Here is a 20,127-nt window from a genome sequence, read left to right as displayed (position 1 = left end):
TTGGCCATCACGTCTGAACCAGTGATGGCCAACATGCATGATTGCCATGGGTTCATCAGAAAAGGCCACTTCATGAGAGCACAGGTGTGGGCCAACCATCACTACATCACAACAGGACAGTCACACACTGAGTAAAAGGTCTGCCCAGCAGTGTAGGCTCCAGACTGCTGAAGTTTCAAAACAAGGGACGTGCACATCAAAACAAAAGAAAACAAAAGCCACAGAGTCAAGAGAACTGCTCTCACAATGTGAGGAGACTGTCTGCTCATTCCAATCACTGTCCGGTTTATTCTCCTCAGCAGGCGCTCCATAATCAGCTGGATGTGAGCTGCCGTGGGTCCCTGAGGATATTAAACAAGCACAAACTGTTTAGACAGAATCTTGGCACAACACCTTCCACAGGGATTCTCCTTGCAGAGAAACAGACTGGCTGGACATTCATTACAAGAGGTTCTAGAGAAGTCTTCAGCCACCAGCAGAGATGGATGAATCAGACAATTTCATTCAGTTTCTCAATTTGAGATTTATTCATTCTTTTCAAAAGTCCTCATGAAAATTCATCAACAGTTTAGTGACAGTTTCTCCAAATATACACATTTTTTTTGCATGTGATTTTACCCAATGCACACATATTTGCAAGCAAATCCTCCAAATGCAACACATTTCACATGTTATTCATTTCCACCAGTGTATGTACCTTCCCCTAACAGAAAAACTTTCACACAGGTTACTTGGTTGAAGAACTGTACTGCAAAATCCAGAGAAGTGCAAATTTCAAAGGACAGGTGTGCTTCGGTTCACACAGTGTTTTAGAAAGTGCAAATCAGGCAGATTCACATGAAAATCCTAACTGAATATCTCCCACATCCCTAAGGAACAAGACAAACATCCTTTGCTCCTGTCCTCTTCTCTCTTATCCCCTCTCCTGTGACTTACCTGAAATGGGACTGAGGGAGAGTCCAGATCACACTGACAAAGGAAGTTAACTTTTTAAAAAAGCCACATCTACACTGTATATTTAAAACACTATTATATCACTTTAAACAGCCATGGCCCTCTCACCCCAAAGAGTTCTGGGAAGACTAGATTGTTAAGGGTGTCAAGAGTTGTTAGGAGACACCCTCCCCCATCACCCTCACAGAGCTACAGTTCCCAGTGTACTTTAACAATCAATCATTTTCCCCCAGGGAACTCTAAGAATTGTTGCTCTGAAAGGGGAAAAGGGGGTTTCCTAACATCTCTCAGCATCCTTAATGAACTATACTTCCAGCATTCTTTGGGGGAAGCCATAACTGTTAAAGTGATACAATAGCACTTTAAATATATAGTGCTGACGGGTCGGTCCTTGATTGCTATAGTTTAATCTCATTTTTCAAATTGTGTGTGTTGGCCTAATCCAGTGATGGGGAACCTCTTGCCCAGGGGCCTAAATTGGCCCACCAGATGACTTAAGCAAGACCCTGCTCTCTCTCCATAGTCTGAGTTGACTTCTGTTCCCTGTGATCTTCTGCCCTCCCCTGCTGCACTGCTCAGCCATTCAGTGATTATAGCTAAGATGCATAGAAGAACCTGTTCTATTAAGTTGTGGGCTCCTTCAGTATTGCTTTGGGACAATAGTCCTTCTTCTGAAAAATAAAGAAATCACAGTCATTCAGATACTCACCACTTCCTTCCGATCCAAAACCTCCAGAATATTGCTAAGGAGCTGTGAACAAGCTTCATGATCAGGTTTGTTGGAATTATCATCCAGCTGACCACTTAACTGGTCCACGAGCAGAGGCAGGAGAACATCTCGGCATTCTGTGAAACACAATGGGGAAATATAATAGAGGATCCACACATCAGGTGGTGTGTGCTTGAACTTATGAATGTATTAACCTTCCAGAAAAACATACACTTGTTGAGAAACAGAAAAGGGACTTTATGGGTTATATCCCATCAACTTCTACTGAGAATAGATCCATTTAAATTGAGTTAGTCTTACACTTTAATTGAGCATTAATTTCAGTGGCTCAACTCTTGAGTATAACCAATGCTGGATGCAACCCTACGAGAGCATTAACCCACTCCGAGTCCACTCCAGAAAGTCTAAGAAATGCAAGACAATTTGATATAGTCCATTATGCATCACACCTCACCACACACACACCTTGTCACTCATTATAAAAAGCCCTCCAAAGCCCTCATGCTAGACAAATTGCATTTCTTTTTTTGATGGAGTTACATGCTTGGTAGATTAGGGAAATGCTGTGGATATAGTGTATCTTCATTTCAGCAAGGCTTTTGACAAGGTCTCCCATGACATTCTTGTGAAGAAACTGGTAAAATGTGGGTTGAATGAGGTAACATTTAGGTGGATTTGTAGCTGGCTGGCTGACCAAATGCCCAAAGTACTCATTAATGGTTCCTCGTCATCCTGGGGGAAAGTTGGCAAGTGGGGTGCTTCAGGGTTCTGTCCTGGGCCCGTTGTTGTTCAATGTCTTCATAAAAGACTTGGATTAAAGAACTGAGGGGATGCTCATCAAATCTGCAGATGACTCCAAACTGGGAGGGGTAGATAATGCTACAGAAGACAGAATCGGGATTCAAAATGACCTTAACATATTGGAAACATGGGGCCAAACTAACAATTTCAATAGGGACAAATGTAAGATTCTGTGGTTAAGTGGGAAGAACCAGATGCACAAATATAAGATGGGGAACACCTGGCTTACTAGCAGTACACATGTAAAGGATCTTGGGGTCTTAGTGGACCACAAGCTTAACACAAGTTAACAGTGTGATGCAGAAGCAAAAAAGCTAGTGCTACAACAACAGAAGTCTAGTGTCCAAATCAAGGGAAGTAATAGTGCCACTCTATTCTGCCTTGGTCAGACCACACCTGGAATACTGTGTCTAATTCTGGGCACCATAATTGATGAAGGATGTTGACAAGCTGGAATGTGTGCAGAGGAGGGCAACCAAGATGATCAAGGGTCTGGAAACTAAGCCTTATGAGGAGTGTTTGAAGGAGATGGGTATGTTTAGACTGGAAAAGAGGAGACTCAGAGAAGATATGATAGCCATCTATCTGTCAAATGGAAGATGGAGAAGCTTGTTTTCTCCTGCTCTGGAGGGTGTAGGACTTGAACCAATGGATTCATGTTACAAGAAAGGAGAATCCGACTAAACATCAGGAAGAACTTTCTGACAGTAAGAGCTGTTCAGCAGTGGAATGGTCTCTCTTGGCCCTCCTTCCTTGGAGGTTTATAAGCAGAGGTTGGGTAGCCATCTGTCATGGATGCCTTAGCCAAGATTCCTGCATAGCAGGGGGTTGGACTAGATGAACCTTGGGTCCCCTCCAACTCAACAATTCTATGATTCGATGAGATGTTTTAGACCACAAACCCCAACATCCCCATCCAGTATGGCCAATGGCTAACAGGATCTGGAGGGCATCAGATTGGGGAAGGCTGCTTTATAACAATTACATAACCAGTGCAATGCATCAGCATCTGCATAACTCAGCCCAGTTTTCACAAATTTCTGCTCAGTGCCTTGAGCTGTTCTGCATAGGATCTGCTAGCTTTTGTGTAACTGCAATGTGTCAGTATTTACCAAAGTGTGGTTTTGACTACTTGCCTACATTTCAGAACTTTATAGGTCTATTCTGTTTTTGATAGGCTAAGAGTTAATTCGTGATCTGAAATGGCTCTGAGTTTTGCAAAGCAATTGCTCAAACCAATAGTCTACTCACAAATCTGAGTTTACTCACAGAAGACTCAAAGGCAATACAGTTTCCATGAGCAAAAATTCCTGCAATTCCTGGCTAATGGAAACTTGCCCTCTAACTGTCTCCATTATCACACGACTCATGCAAACAGACCACTGCCATGAGCCATTCATGTATATCAGGTGTGATTCATAACCTAATCATCAGTTAAAATAGAGCCTTCATTAACAAAATAAGAAACCAGACCACCAAACTACACAGAATACATTAATTCTGTATGAACAAAAAATCCAAATGGCAGAATATAAATGCTACAAATGTACCATTAAATATGAACAACAGAGCATTTTGAAATAAAACAATGTGTGACAATTTACTATTGTTTGCGAGAATACGAGTCAGGCTGCAACAGGAAATATTTTTCTTTTTCATCAATTTACCAGCACTGAACCATCAAAATGCTTTGTTTTCAGGCAAGCAAATGAGATAAACTTTATTAGCTGGGAGGCATAACCCAGCATTGTGGTCTGCTCTGCAAGGCAAAGCAAAGCAAACAGATGCAAGGTCATCCCAGGTGCTGCAAGGGAAAGGTTAATCTTGTTCCAATTAGATGTTATCAGGGAGAGGGCATTGCAACACCAAGGGCAATCAGATCACCAAGAAAAAACTCACTCTGGTTGGTGCCCATTGGGACTGGTGGGCCTTCAGAAGGCACAGAGCCCAACAGAAGGAGCCAACCAAGGCCACATCTAAGGCTACATCTAAATGCATTCATCCTAACCCTTACTTGAGCATCTCAACACTGCATAACCTGCCAACCAACTGAACATCAGAAATGAAAATGTATCAACAAAATAGCATGAGGGCCGAAGGCAGGAGGGGAACCAGGTAGAGCAGGGAATACAAGGCTGTACTGTTTTACTGTCACAATGTGCAAACCCCAATAGACTATAGATAAAAAGTGCCATGATATCACATGGAGATCCTGGGGACTGAACCTTCTGCATGCAAAGCAGATGCTCTACTTTCCCTCCAAGGAGTTCTGCAATGCTCCCTACATGAACTGGTCCCCTGGGTCTCAATACGTTAGCCAAAAAAACCTAAAAACGTCTTATGTGGCATCTATACTGTTGTCTCCAGAGCCAAGTGAAGACTGTTCTACATACCCAGGCTTTCCAGACAGATAGGGAGACACATAAATGCTTAGTGCATTTCAGTATCTTTTGCACTGTTGTTATCTTCTACTATGAGCATTAATCTGTTTTTATTCCCCCCCCCCTTGGCTTTATATTGTAAGTTTTATGTCCCTTTTTTACACCTCATGGTCTTTGTTTTTATTTGTGATACGCCCAGAAAACTGCATAGAAATGTTGCAGATAAAAATAAAGAAGTACCTGAAAACTGGGTGGGAAGTAAGAAAGAGAGACTCACCAGATTGACGGAATAGGTCACTGTCCACAACCTTTGTCATGCAGTTGAGCTTCTGTCTGACGAGCTGGTTATCTGGGATGCTTTGGATGAACTTGCTAAAGAGGACACTGGGAAGCAGAGTGGGGGGGAGGAGAGAGAGAACAGTTTTGGTCCCATTAACATTATAAGCACTCTCTTCAGCTGCAGATTTGTTTATTTATTACAAGGATTTCTATCATATCCTTCAAACCTGATGGTCTTGCATAAATGAAAATCAGAACACACAGTAAAGACAATTTTAAACCAACATACATGTAATAAAAGCAGCAAGATGGTCTCAGATTAAGATTTTTGTGTACTGTTTGTTTTGTTTTTAGAAAAATATTTAGACATTCTGACAAGTAACAGAAAATATTGTGATGCACAGATTTACAAAGAAAAAAGAAAGCACATGGTTTTACATTTCCCTCTCTTTTAAGTACATGGTGTTTTTACAACATTCTGGACAGTGTACATGATTCTGCATTTTTGCATGTTTTTTTGCCTCAGTAATAAAAGGGGTCTCCCTCTTTTAATAAAATCGTTATCAGATTGTCTTCCCTCTCTTATCCTGATAATATTTGCCAATTTTACTATTTGGACACATTCACAGATTCTTATGTTCTTGCCATCTAGTGTACAGTTAACGCTAGTGCATTGTGTCTTCTATGTCCTGTTAAGCAGACCACCATCAGACCAGCAACAGTTAACCTAGAATGTTTGAACTGTTGAGCTGTAGCTATGGGAGTTGGGGGCACTTCTCCCCCTTCTTGGAAGGATGTATCTTTCTATACTTGGGGTTTCAAGAAGCTACTATGCTCTTTTGCTAAACCAAAAATTGACGTTTACGTTGGTCAGATTGACTGGCGACCTTGAAGGGTTTCTGCCTTCTCATTTAACATCAGGCTTGGCTAAGCTGCTTGAAACATCTGCTTTTACTGAATCTTCTATTCTTCTTCTTCTTTAATAAATTAATTACATTACGTTACAGCCCTTTATCCAAAGATCACAAAGCAGTTTACAATAGAATATCTGCTTTTGGACATGTTTCACTTCTGTTTACTGTTAATTTGTGCTGGACACGCATAACATGGGATGTGCATATCCCACAATTTCTGCAATCATAGAATTCAGTAGCCTCATATTCAGCTACCATTTCAAAAAACAAGATCACACTTCTAGTCCTCAAGGTGGTGAAAACAGGCTTGCAAATATGTGATGCTTGGGGAAGCATCAGAAGGGAGAAGAGGGGAATGGGCTCTGCTGCCTTGCATAGCTCCTGCCCCTTTCTGATGACCACAAATGCAAAATTAGGCAGCATAAAGCCACACATGTAAAACTGCATCTATGTCACAGAGTACATTCAACCCATGGCGATTATGGTTGCTGAAGAGCTATAGCTTAGTGGTAAGTGCTTTGGACACAGAAGGTCCCGGGTTCCATCTCCAGCATTTTCAGTGAGATAAGAAAACTGGGGAAAGCTGGATTAGATGGACCAATAGTCTGACTCACTACAAGAAAGCAAAGAGTGAAGGAACAAGCAGGTACTGCAACATTATGTTGCAGTGTATTGTCCTCCCCCTAAAAGGAGTGCTCTTGTTCAGGATTCCACACAGCCATCCCACCAATTAAGGCACCCCACTATTTCCTACCTGTTCTGTTGCCCCCCCCCCTTCAACATTCACTCAATATTGCATGGCCAAGGGGCCATTTTGTTTCAGTGGGATGGTTTGTTTCCAGAATGGCTGGAGCAACCCAGTCAAATGGGTGGGGTATGATAATGAGGAGGATTCCTTACTAATTTACTAAAACATGGGGGGACCGGACATGTCTTTTAAAACGTTTCTTGTGCTTTTGCAAGCCTGCATCCTTCCACAGCAAATATGCGGTTATCTCTTCCTTCTCAGGGGCACCATTTTAACTCTCCCATTGCCACTCACCGCATGTGTTCACCATTGGCGGGAGTGAGTGTCTGAAGGCAAATCCCCATGAGAATTCTATCCTGCATAATTCCAGCTACAGAGTGCTAAGACGTCAATCCTATAAGGGCTCATTAACAACAGAATAGGGCCAAAAACTGTTTCATCAACACACACACACACTCTTTGGTTTTTAGAAAGACTCTAGACAACTTTGGTGGATTTTCAATCCGATAGGTTTTTTTAAAAAATATATATCCTATAATATATGGCTATCACCTTGTCCATCTGCAACTACTAATCCATCTTGTTTGGCCTACAGCAGGAAGAGGAAAAGAGGAAAAGAAAATGTTTTATAGCTACCTGAGTTCAACAGGATCAAATACCAGTTTCACATCATTGATGATGTTTGGTAAATACTTCAAGGCAGCACCCTGCAAGATACAAGAAGGAAGTGGGGAAAGACAGTTAATCCCTTCACTCTAAAAACTAGACACAGGAACACGGGAAGCTGCCCTACACTGAGTCTGACCATTGATCTATCTTGCTCAGTCTTACCTACACAGACAGGCCCCTTTCCCCAAGTCCTACCTGCAGACGCCAAGGACAAAACCTGGAGCCTTCTTCATGCAAAGCAGATGCTCTAACCCTGAGCGACACCTCTTGCCCATTCTCCAGGTCTTAATGTGGACCACCAGGCAGTTTCCCCTATGCCACTACCCCTGATGCCATGCTTGATGTCAGTTGTGGGCAAGTAAGGACAGCTCTGCAAATGTGCTCCCAACAAGTGTCTGCCAGCATTCTGAGAAGTGAGCATGCTCAGTTCTGATTCAGCTGTTTGGGGCCTTGCTGATGCCTTCTCTCTTGTGTAGAGATGGTGTCATTTTGGCTAAAGCAGCAGCGGCACTCTGGTGCCTTATCCCAGAAGCACCAAAATTGTGGCTGCCTCCATTTGATTTCCATGGGCAGCTCTCACTATTATCCCAGGAGGCATTTAAAAATTGTTCCTCAGCGTGAACCAAGAAATAGCCTACCTACACAATATAACTCATCCTCCTTTCCAGACATTCCACTCAGTTCCCCTTCTCTTACATTTTTTCCAGGAACTCAATTCCATTACCCCTTCTACCCAGTTTCTAGTTTTTCCCCTTTTTCATCGATCAGTTAGTATTCCATGGGCACTCAGCATGTTCAGTACTGCCAAGGCTGGCTTTTTTTTGGGGGGGGGGGAGTAGCCCTTAAATTTTTATTTCCTTAGAAAATGTCACATTTATTCAGAAGCTGCTGCTATCTTCCGTGTCCTGTGTGAATATTGCTCCATTTTGGCTCCACAAGCAATGCCACTTGATAAACCGAATCAGATTAAGTGTATCGATCTTTACCTATAAAAGCCCTAAACAGTTTGGGACTTGTTTATGTACAGAAATGCCTCTACCCATAACAATCTGCTGGAGAGGCCATGCTGGTGGTCCCAAATGGAAAATAAATACGTGGGTTACTTAGCCTGATGCCAACAGTGTATAGCTTCTGGTAGCAGCTGAAAAACAGCCTTTTTGTTCAGTTTTCTTTAGTAAAGTAGTCATAATGATCTGTATGATGCAAATTCTCTGATAATTGAACATCATATGTTTGATACAATCTGCCATTGCGTCTTTCAACAAAGAGTGGGATGTAAATTGAAAAAATAAATAAACATGTTTTGAAAATGGGGGGGGGGGGAGATAAACTGAATCAGAATACAGCAGGGGTGGCTAACCTGTGGCCATCCAGATTTTGTTGGACTAAAACTCCCATCATAATTGTCCATGTGCCATGCTGGCTGGGGCTGATGGGAGTTGCAGTTCAGCAACACTGGGATGGCCACAGGTGAGCCACTCCTGGAATGCAGGAACAAAGAAGCCCTTGGAACTGAAGCCATGCCCATTTCAGATAATGGCAACAGACTCCGGCTAACCTTGATCTTGACAGCCTCCTCCAGAGGCCTGTCCATGAGGATGTTAAAAGAGAGGAACAACTTGCGGATGGCATTGTTAAACTCATCTCCATCTTCGCTTTTCCCGTAAAACCTAGAAGAGAGAGAAAGAAAATTTCCCTAATTATTCCATTGCGGATTATAGTTAAAAAATAACATTACAAAAAACTGTCTCTTTCTATACATAATGTGCTTTTAGGCTGCAGACCTATGCAACCTTACATGACAGTAAGCCCCATTGAACACCACAGGATTTACTTCTGAGTAAACACGCAAACCACACACTGTGCTGTTAGCTGTTAATTAGGATTACAGCCTAAGAGAAGCACAAGAGGGAAGTAGAAAAATATGATTCTATATTTAGTGTTGGTTTGAAGCAAAGAGCTTCTTATTTCCACTCACTTGACTTTGAACACAACTGGGCTTTCCTGAAATATGGCAATGATTCTCTGGAAATAAATTATGCATAAATAACATGGGGAATTCCTGTAAGCTCAGCTGTGTTGTTCCAGAAAGAAATCACTGTGTGCTGTTCCTTGAACATTAAAACATAGACTCTCTTGGAATGATTACATTTCTTGATTAATAAAGGCAAATAGAGTATATACACCAAGCAACTCGGTTCTTCAGTAACTATGACTTCATATGCTCAGAATAAAATCTTGAGCCTGAAATAGATGTTTGACGGCCGAGAACCATTTTTTTTTTTAAGTTAGCAGGCCTCATGGCTGTGTAACTTATTTATTTTTTATTAAGGTGGGTTGGGGATGCTAAGCTCGCAGAGGTAACAAGCAGCCATTTTGAATGGTATGCAGTCATCCTAACTGAAGGCAATAACAGAATCCAAATAGTAACAGGATAATAAGCTCCTAATAATTACAGAGAGGCTAATAACATGCCTAGGTGCACCGAGACTCAGCGTGTTGCAGCAATTATATTGACTCTCCCCCTTGGACTCCGAATTGGAAATGGCACCATGATGGTTTGGTTTTTTTAAAAACGTTTTAGTGATGAAGTCAGTGCAGCATCCCCATTCGGGTTCACAGGTTACAAGCAAGTAAAGCACAACATAGCTAGGCTTAGCTAAGAGGCTGTTCCAACACTTGACACCCCCCCCCCGCACTCTCCTTCTGAAGAGAAGGGCAGGCACAGCTGATTTACGTAGTTGACACCTCAGGACTGAGCAAGCACACAGGGGCTGAGCATGCATGGCCTGCCCGTCACAATCGCACAGCCCAACCCACTCACAGGGTTGTTGTGAGGATAAAATGGGGAGAGGAAGATGCATTATTCCACCTCAAGCTCCTTGGAGGAAAGGTGGAGCACACATTTATGAATAAGTAAATAGTAGTAGCTGAACTGGAGAAGCACAAATTATGCCCATGTTTTCCAGTCATTAAGGGACACGTGTGGTGCTGTGGTCTAAACCACTGAGCCTAGGACTTGCTGGTCGGAAGGTTGGCAGTTTGAATTCCTGCGACGGGGTGAGCTCCCGTTGCTCAGTCCCAGCTCCTGCCAACCTAGCAGTTCGAAAGCACCTCAAAGTGCAAGTAGATAAATAGGTACCGCTCCAGTGGGAAGGTAAATGGCGTTTCCGTGTGCTGCTGTGGTTCGCCAGAAGCGGCTGAGTCATGCTAGCCACATGACCCGGAAGCTGTACGCCGGCTCCCTCGGCCAATAAAGCAAGATGAGTGCCGCAACCCGAGTCATCTGCGACTGGACCTAACGGTCAGGGGTACCTTTACCTTTCCAGCCATTGCTTACCCTAGGTACAGAACTCGCGATTGAACTATGAACCGGAACAGGTACTTCAAGGCTTTTAGAGCGGCAAAGAGCAATTCTGTCTTGCTGGAGTCATCTGCATTTCCGACGTAATAGTTTAGAACCTTGGTAAGTTTTCTGGGGCAAGAGAAAATAAGTAAGTGGGGGGCTACGTAGGGGTGGACAGATCTGTCAGTTTAGGTTTCTCCCCCCCCCAAAAAAATTCTTAAATTCAGTTCTCTACATTTCTGCACTAATTTGTGCAGACCTTAAAAAAAAAAGTCCCCATGACAATGTCCAGTCATTGCAATGCACTTTTTCCTCATAAATACAATTCTGCAAACATTCCACTGTAATAAAATTCAAATTGCATTGCATTTCCACTGATAAAGGCATCTTCATGTGCACTTACTGCTAATATATACATTTTTGTACACATTGGTTGGGGAACTGCATTGCAAATCCCCGTTCTTCCATTAGCCTCCAGGTGGCAAGTGAGTGTGAGAGTTTCACGTGGCCTTCCATTCACACACAGACTAGCTTAGTGCCAGCAATATTGTTGCATCAGGTGTCTTCAGGCCCTGGGTTGTGTCCAACGCCATTCCTACTCAGAACAGACCCACTGAGGTTAATGAAACTAAGTCTTGACCATTAACTTCAATTGGTCTATTCTGAATAGAACTAGTATTGCTAAGCTGCTGAGTAAGTAGCCTTATTTAGTCATTATATTCCCAACATGATTAAAACTGCATGTAGAAAGCATGAGTGGGGCCACATATACTACCCCCCACTGTCCATGGACTAGGGCCATGAAGACGCATAGGCTGTTCCTGTGAGCGGGAACCAATAGGCCAGGGGTGGGAATCCTTAGCCTTAGGGACTGAATGTGGCTCTCACTTCCCCCTACTTTACACTCCACACACACACACCCGCTGCCGCCTGACTTAAATGTGACTTTGAACTCTAATAATGCCTTTTGCTTGTCTGGATGAAGGCTAAAGAGGGATGTGTGTGAACAGGTGTGGGAAACCTTTGGCCCTCCCAATGTTGCTGAACTGCAACATCCATTCTCTTTGGAATTGGCCATGATTTCTGTAGCTGATGGGAGATGTGGTTCAGGAACATCCTTCCACCTGGTGCAGAGGACTATCCTATGTTTACTCCTCTGCCCAGTTTCACCTCTACCCCTGCTCATCACTGGCATGGGACTCTTCAAAAGTTGTCCAGAAGGGAATGTGGTAAACAACTGAACAAATACCGTATTTTTTGCACCATAACACTCACTTTTTTCCTCCTAAAAAGTAAGGGGAAATGTCTGTGCGTGTTATGGAGGGAATGCCTACGGGTGGCATGCCTACGGATTTTCCTCCTCTAAAAACTACGTGCGTGTTATGGTTGGGTGCGTGTTATAGAGCGAAAAATACGGTAAATATTGAGGTCCCCAAGCCATTTCCTTCATATCAAATACCCAACTGCAATATACATTTAAAGTAGTATCATGCCATTTTAAACAGCCATGGCTTTCAGAAAAGAATGCTGCTAAGTGTAGTTTGCTAAGAGAGTTATTAGGAGCTCCCTCTGTTCCACAGAGGGACAATTCCTAAGAATCCCTGGGAAGAGAAATTGATTGTTAAACCACTCTGGCAGCTGTAGCTCTATAAGAGGAATAGGGGGTCCCGTTAGAACTCTCAGCACCCTAAAACTATACTTCCCAAGATTATTTGTTGGAAGTTATGGCTGTTTCAAGTGGTATGATACTGATATACATGTACAGTGCAGATGGTGTCATGGATTTACACCTGCCTCCAGTAGGCTAAATGCAATTATAACACCCACCCCCACTGAATGTACTAACACATGAGGTTGAAATTCATAACCCTCTTCTTCCAAATAAAGGCTCACTATGCTGGGTTATACATTAGGGACTATTTTTAAGCAGAACTCGTGCTACCTTAACGTGTCAAGAGCAGAGAATAACCACACAACTGGACCAAGTGACAAGCATGTAATACCGTATTTTTCACTCTATAGGACGCACTTTTCCCCCTTCAAAAATGAAGGGGAAATGTGTGTGCGTCCTATGGAGCGAAGACACCATAGCCCCGCGACCTTCTCCCGGCTGGAGAGGTGACACGCGGCTATGGTAGGAGCCTCTTTAGCCCCGCGCCATCTCTCCAGCTATAAGAGCGCATGCAGGGCTAAAGAAGCCATAGCCCCGCGACCCTCTCCCAGCTGGAGAGGTGACGTGTGACTATGGCAGCAGCCTCTCCGCTGCACGCCTTTCCACTGCTCCCCAGCCTGCTCTTTGGGGCTGGTGGTGGGCTTCCCCCCGCCAGCCCCAAAGAGCAGGTCGAAAGGAACCTGAAGCCTGGAGAGCGAGAGGGGTCGGTGCGCACTGAAGGCGACTGAACGCACCTTAAATGGCACCTTGTTTTAGAGGGGGGAAACAAGAGGGGGGAAATTCTCCCCATCTCTGCGCAGCGCCTCCTGCCGCTTCGCTGAAAGGGCGCTGGGCAGAGAGGGGGAGAAATTTTTTTTCTTGTTCTCCCCCCTCTAAAACAAGGTGCGTCCTATGGTGCGAAAAATATGGTAAGTCATCCCGTGACAAAAATGCACAAGTCCGCAATGTAACAAAAGTGTATACTTACACATAGGCCAAGGTGGCACTGAAGTGTTTGTAAATGTAAGTTTCGAGTACTGGGTTAAAATGCTGGAATTTGATGTCTCCAATCAGTGAAATAATAAATACCTATTTAAAGAGGAAATATGCAAGATGTAAACACCATGACCTGGCTGGACTTTTGTTTTCAGTTTTCACCATGTTGTGCTTTTGCAGCTAAAGCAGGAAGAACAGGAGGGACTGCCAACCTTCCTAAAAGGAAGGTTTTTAAACACCTGTCAAGGATTCTTTAGCAGTGATTCCTGCATTGCAGTGTGTTAAGACTATATTACCCCTGAGGTCCCTTCCAACTCTACAATTCTATATAATTCTATACAATTCTATATAATGGAAGCATTATAGAACAAGTGATCAATTCTTCTTCTTTTTCAGTCACGATCATGAGGGCTAGAAATCTCCTTTTAAAAAGTATTTAAATCTTAATAATTCTGTTGGGCATACAGGCTTATGCAATAAACACCAGCTGAAAACAATTTACGGCCCTGAGCTACTGGCTATCTTCCTCATTAATTCTTATAATAAATTCACCCGCTCAGCAACAACTTCCTGAAGCTTGAAACCATAAAAGCTGTCATAAAAGTCTCTCAAATATTTGTTTTAGAAGGAGAGACTCAGGAACCTGAACCCAAATCTAACTGGAAATAAAGGCTGTTCCGTTATGTAAAAAAAAAAGGGTGGGATCCCCCCCAGCCTTTGGGCCATCCCTGGTGAGCCGAATTTGACAGATGGAAAGCCCTGCTCACTTGTCAGTCACCGACTGTTACTATGATGTCAGGTGAAGCTGAGCTTTGAAGCCCTGGTTATTGGGGACTGTCCAAAATGGCCTGGTGGGCTTAAATGGGAAAGGCTGCTGGGCCAAGCCTGGCCTGCAGGCCAGAGACCACCCACACTCTAAATTTCATCATCATCATCATCAGCAGCAGCAGCAGCAACTCTCCATTTGGGGGCTGTTGTTTACACATCAGCCTGTCACTGGGAAGAAGCTGTAACCAGCCTGATCTGGAATTGTAACCAGCTTTCTTTTTGGTGACAGAGTTAATAGAGAGCTAAGGAGGGATAAATGGTCAGAACAACTTACTAGTGCATCAAAAACAAGGAAGTCATAGGTTTCATTGTCAGACATCTCCATCATTATGCTGAAAAGTGCATCAAGTGTATCTTGTAAGAACTAGAGATGGAGGAGAAACAGAAATGGGTTGTAATTAATAAGGCTGTTGTGTTATAGCTTCATTCCCTTTTATGTACAGGTCTTTTAGCAACAGAGTTACTCAAAGTCATACAAGTTAGCATGACAGGAAATGGTTCATTGCCAGAGTCCCTCCTTCTGCAAACAGGGAGGGGCACTATTCAAGCATGCTGGAAGAAATGGGCAAATCTAGGGCAAATCTACTGCTGTAGGTTTGAAGCTGGTCCTCAGCATGAAGTGTTAAGTCTACCCCACAATTCTGTATTTCAGCCCTGCAAACAGATATTTTAAAAAATTGAAAAATTCATAGTTGGGCAGTTGAGTATTTGTTTCTCTCAACACTGCACAAAACTGGATGATTTGATTATGAAATTGCAAAAAGACACACAGGCCTCATCTGCACTATGCCTTTAAAGTTCAATTATACCACTTTAAACATCCATGCCTACTCCTGCCAGAGAATCCTGGGAACTTGTTATGGTTTCTGAAATTTGTTAGGAAACCCCTATTTTCCTAATAGAGCTACAATTCCCAGAGTTGACTGGGATAAGGGATTGACTGTTAAATCCCTCTGACAGTTGCTACTCTGTGAGTGGAATATGAGTTTTCTAACAATGCCAAACATCCTTAATGAACGACAATTCACAGGATAGTTTAGTGGACACCAACAGCTGTTAAAGAGGTACTGTAGTGCTTTAAATGTATAGTGCAGATATGGTGATAGATGAAAACAGTATAAAACATAATATGGACACTAACCATGCTAACTGTGCTGCTGCTGTAGCAACACTATGACAGATAATCTGGTGAGTTGCTCACCTCAACTTCTTTGAAATCCTGACGCTATCTAGGTCAGCTCTTTAAAATTATCAGCTCCCTGATCCAGCACATCAATGAGAACAAAATTTAAGCAGACATTCTGTTCCAATGAAACTCTCCGGATGATAAGATAGATGCATGCACAAATTGTTTGCAAGCCTGTATGCTCAATTTTGTTTTACCTTGACAATTTCTCCTCCTTCCACCTCCATCAGCTTCTTCAAGTTGTGTCCTATGTTTTGGGAGTTTGAACGCCAATTCAGCAACCCCAGGAGGTCAACTGGCAAGGGCAAAATGAGGGTGGGGGAGTAAGATCACTATAAGCAATGCAGCTCATTTCCTTTAGTGGTCACAGTACAAGGCAAATATGGAAGCAATGTTTTATTTCTGGCATCAAACGATATGAAAAACAACTTCTCTGCAGTTCTAGAGAACGCAGCACCTTGGCTGCCTACTCTTTGGCATCCTGTTTCAACCTTAGTTTCCTCTGCCTGCCTCCCTACTCATTTGCTGAACCGGCAGCAACCACATGATGGCAGATTTGATGTGTTTGATCAGCTTTGTTAGAAAGTGCTGGTGGGGAAATTTGAAAATTACAGCACAATTCTACACTTGTTTACACAGAAGTAAGCCCTACCGAGCCAGTTTTCAGCATCCTGTAAATCACAGCTTCAGTTATTTTGAAAAGCAAGTTTCTAATCCTTAAGGGCTGTGAAGATGGGCATGGAAGCAAATGGGCACTGCCAGGCAAAGTTTCAGAAGCCAGTAGGAAGGTCAAGCACATTTCCCAAAGTTGGGGGAAATCTTCAGTGCACTGCAAGTGTTTGTGATTTTTTTACTCCTCCCCACAACTGGAAAAAAGCAAAGTAACAGAGCAGTCCTACTACAGAAAGCCGGCATAATTTACGCCAGTGTAATTTATGCTTATTCCAAATTCTATTCAGGAGGAATTTGACTTGCACCACCCTCTTCATCTGCTTAAGTTCCACTGGACTGCTAGATCACGTGGCTGAGCTGAAAGGGATTTGGAATAGGCATAAGACACTCCTGGCATCCCATCCCCCAGAACATGTGCTGGTGTGAATTACACCGACTTAAGGTATGCCAACTGAGCCCGGACTGAGGGGTTTACACTAGCATATCTCAGGTCCAGCTAGGCTGAGGAACTTAGGCCAGTGTCACCTTGGCTAAGGCAGGAAAGCTTGGATTGTACCAGCAGTCAAACATACCATTCTGTGTCAGCTTTGTGGAGCAGATGAGAGTTGCAATCTGAAAGCTATCCTTGGTACTGTCTTTGGTTGGGGTAAAGTTGGCTACATGATGTTTTGCTGGAAGACCATCTCTGTCCTCCATCTCCACTTTGGTGCCAGGCAACGTTAGGTAAAACTTAGCATCTTCCATTTTCTTGTTTTCACCCTATGAATAATATAGAGAATATAACTTCAGACATCTATACTGCTGTAATATTAGCTACAAACCATCCAGATTCTATTCTTTCTTCCTATACACTGGTGAGCTAGTTAGGGCAGTAGAAAACTGGCTGGATTTGAACATCATGCTGAACCATAGTTAAGTGTTATAGGAATGATCCTAGCCTCTCCCCACCATAGACTTCCTCTCAGCTTAGATAAACCGTAGTTTGTCATGTCCAAACCTACTGCGCCATCTTGATTACTCTTTCCTTGAAATCAGTCATGTTAACAGGGGTCAAAGTTTAGATGAAGTGTTGATCTATGATTAATCTAAATCAAGCCCTTCCAGTGCCCTCTTCAAATCCACATCTGAGAAGGAAGAAGCACACAAGCCCAGGGTTCACCACAGCTCATTCTTGTCACACTAAACTATGGGTTACTGTGTTATCTGGACAGAGCCACTGTGTCAGGAAGTAATTCTGACAGGTTCAACAATATCACTGAGGTTTAAAAAAGAAAAAGAAAGGAGTACCTTGTAGACTATTAAGTTATGTCTGCCATCCTGCAGAGTGGTACCGTCCGCATTCATCAGCTTCACAAAAGCCATTCCAAAAGCTTTTTCTGATTTATCTCGCGCTGAAGCAGAAGGAAGGAAGGAGAACATATTGCTTGCTGGTCTCTGTTGAAGTACACCCAGAAGCCACTGCAAGTGCTGGACTGACCTGGGAGACCCAGGCTCAAATCCCCTCTCGATCATGAAGCTCACTGGGTGACCTGCCTCTCAGCCTAACCTATTTCACAGGGTTATCGTGGGGATTAAATGGGAGCAGCATCTTGAGCTCCTTGGAGAAAAACGTGGTATATCAACGCAGTAAAATAAATAAATAAATAAAATAAGGAGTTTTCTGTGCAATCCCCCCACCCCGAATCATGCCAATTCCAGTGATAATCATTACAGTAATAACCATCTCAACATTTATATTGAGTTGAAACAGTTAAAATTTCAGCAGTTTTTTCTGGGGCAGCGAAGGATGGCAATTTTTAGACAATTTTAATGATTTCAAGAAGAGGTGGTAAAATTCACCACCAATGTGGGTGAGGGGAAGGATACCTTTAGGAGCAGCAATAATGGCAAAGGTTCCCACCTTGGTGACCCAGTTACCATTTTCTTCTCCTAAGTGCCCCATCATTTGGGGCATATTGGGGGAATTACCCCCCAGGAGTGGTGCTTTTTTTAATCCATGAAGTCATCACTGCTTAGGGTGGGCCACCCTGCCATAAACCTGAAAAATTTCACACCCACCCACCTCAGATAAAAGATATGTTAAATCCTTCCTGATTTGGAAAGGGGAGGCATCAGAAAAAGGCTGACCAGCCGTATTCCACGTGCTGATTCCCCATTACAGTGTGCACACTGCAAGCCACTTCTCTCTTCTACACCCACCTCAATGGGTTCAAGGGACATTTTTACCCTTCTGTGTTTAAGAGACAGCAGGGGCGCCATGGGGCGGGCAAGGGGCCACCAACATTTTCAAGGAGGGGCCGGGCCCCCTCAATACTGTGTGGCGATATGTGCACATCACTCGCGCCTACCGTGTGACGTGTCCGGGTCACTCGTGCATGCTGCGTGACACGCTCACGTCACACATGCAAGCTGTGTGGCGTGTTGCATGGCCAGCACACATAACGTGAGCATATCGCTGGGCGTGCACACATGACATAAGCATGTTGCGTAGCGCTGGCCCCCTCAATCGCGGGGGCTGGCATGCCAGAGAGACAGGCAGCTGCTAGTCTCCCAAGTACTCACATTCCTGTGATGATCGGTGACGAAATGTAAACCTTAAGTGGTAGCGGCTGACCTCTTTTATTTCTATGGACACCTGCATGAAAGACAGCTCGTTATAAAATATGCACACCAGAAACCAAGTTTACAGAACAAATATGGGATTCCTCTGTCCATTAAAAGGATTTACTGATTCCACCTGCAAACCTTCCCATTCATTGTGACCCCCACCTTAGGGTATTTGGGAATACCCAACAAGATTGACAGGAGGATTCCATAAAACTAGCAATTTATTGCTGATTGAAACCCTCTACCCATATGTTTTTAAGTTAGATATAATGTAGCCTAGTTTACTTGGCCAAAATCACGTCATTAATCACAGTCTCTGTAACGCCATCTAGGATTAGCTTTTTCTTCCATTACAAAACATTTTAGACATCAATGGAAATAAATATGATTTTAAGGGGGGTGATTGGTCTGTTATTTCCATCTTAAACATAAACACTTTATGATTTTAAAACACATTATGCGAATTCTAAGTCTTGAAATGTGTATAAAGATTGAGTTTCAGTTTCCTTGGCAAGATGTTTTACTCAACCACGTTCAGAATCTGCATTCTGCTTTTAGTCAAGAATGGCCAGCCCAGAGTATTATTTAAGTTCAGTTCCTAGCAAGTTCTAATATGAATTTTAACAACAACAACAACAACAACAACAACAACAATAATGTATTATTTATACCCCGCCCATTTGGTTGGGTCTCCCCATCCACAATTCATTCAACTGAGTTAAAAAGAATCAGAACTCACAGCTTCCTATTCAGTCCCATGTATGCCTTGGATTATATAGCTGCCGCTCTGTGCTGGCCTCTTATCATGGGGCAGATCACAGCAGGTTTTACTTATATGTTGTATACAACATGTCAGCTTTTTAGCTGGTGTGCAAGTGACACCCGCTCTTTAAGAATCTTAACTATTGGGATTTACACACCATATTCCCCACTCTGAAGACAAAATATACAAATGCCACTTTTAGTCTTCTTTCTTACTTGGGAATTCTAGGTGGTATGGGCAATACCTGCCACAAATCATTGATGAATTGAGTGCTCCTGTTCTGAGTTCTAGCTGGCCAGCCATTTTCTTTTCTGGGATACAAAGTCAACCTTCTGGTGCTGGCCTTGCTGCAGCTCAGCTAGGTGGGTCTGAGTCAGGAAAGGGTGGCAGTAAAGCTCTGTGGATTCCAGAGTGCCACACTGGCCATTGTAGCCAAGATGGCACTCCTGCTCCTGGCCAGGTGTGCTGCAGCAATACCAATGTGTTGAGGGTGATTCCTGGCTCCACCCCAGCAACCCAGCATTTACTGCTGCAAAGCTTGTGGCTTCCCAAGCCTGCCCATGCCTTTCTCTTATGACTAGGTGGTGCCAATTTAGCTACCC

The 20,127-nt window shown here is 43.3% G+C and overlaps 1 protein-coding gene across 2 annotated transcripts in view; it reads right to left on the bottom strand.

The window, feature by feature from the left end:
• The window catches only part of DOCK5 (dedicator of cytokinesis 5), a 150,362-nt gene that overhangs the window by 53,319 nt on the left and 76,916 nt on the right, over positions 1 to 20,127 (bottom strand). For both annotated transcript variants that reach the window (XM_081171581.1, XM_081171580.1), the window contains exons 16-27: positions 18,718 to 18,790; positions 17,443 to 17,546; positions 16,728 to 16,914; positions 15,681 to 15,778; positions 14,572 to 14,661; positions 13,462 to 13,562; positions 10,817 to 10,951; positions 9,035 to 9,146; positions 7,444 to 7,514; positions 5,144 to 5,250; positions 1,664 to 1,800; positions 246 to 341 (exon numbers count right to left, since the gene is read on the bottom strand). In XM_081171581.1, the coding sequence (XP_081027707.1) occupies positions 246 to 341; positions 1,664 to 1,800; positions 5,144 to 5,250; positions 7,444 to 7,514; positions 9,035 to 9,146; positions 10,817 to 10,951; positions 13,462 to 13,562; positions 14,572 to 14,661; positions 15,681 to 15,778; positions 16,728 to 16,914; positions 17,443 to 17,546; positions 18,718 to 18,790 (1,311 nt within the window). The remainder of the gene's footprint in view (positions 1 to 245; positions 342 to 1,663; positions 1,801 to 5,143; positions 5,251 to 7,443; positions 7,515 to 9,034; positions 9,147 to 10,816; positions 10,952 to 13,461; positions 13,563 to 14,571; positions 14,662 to 15,680; positions 15,779 to 16,727; positions 16,915 to 17,442; positions 17,547 to 18,717; positions 18,791 to 20,127) is intronic.

The sequence above is a fragment of the Podarcis bocagei genome, assembly GCF_964188305.1.
Source record: "Podarcis bocagei genome assembly, chromosome: 15".
In the NCBI taxonomy this organism is placed as follows: Eukaryota; Metazoa; Chordata; class Lepidosauria; order Squamata; family Lacertidae; genus Podarcis; species Podarcis bocagei.
Note: the sequence above shows the minus strand (reverse complement) of the source record. Positions and strands in the feature narration are given on the sequence as shown.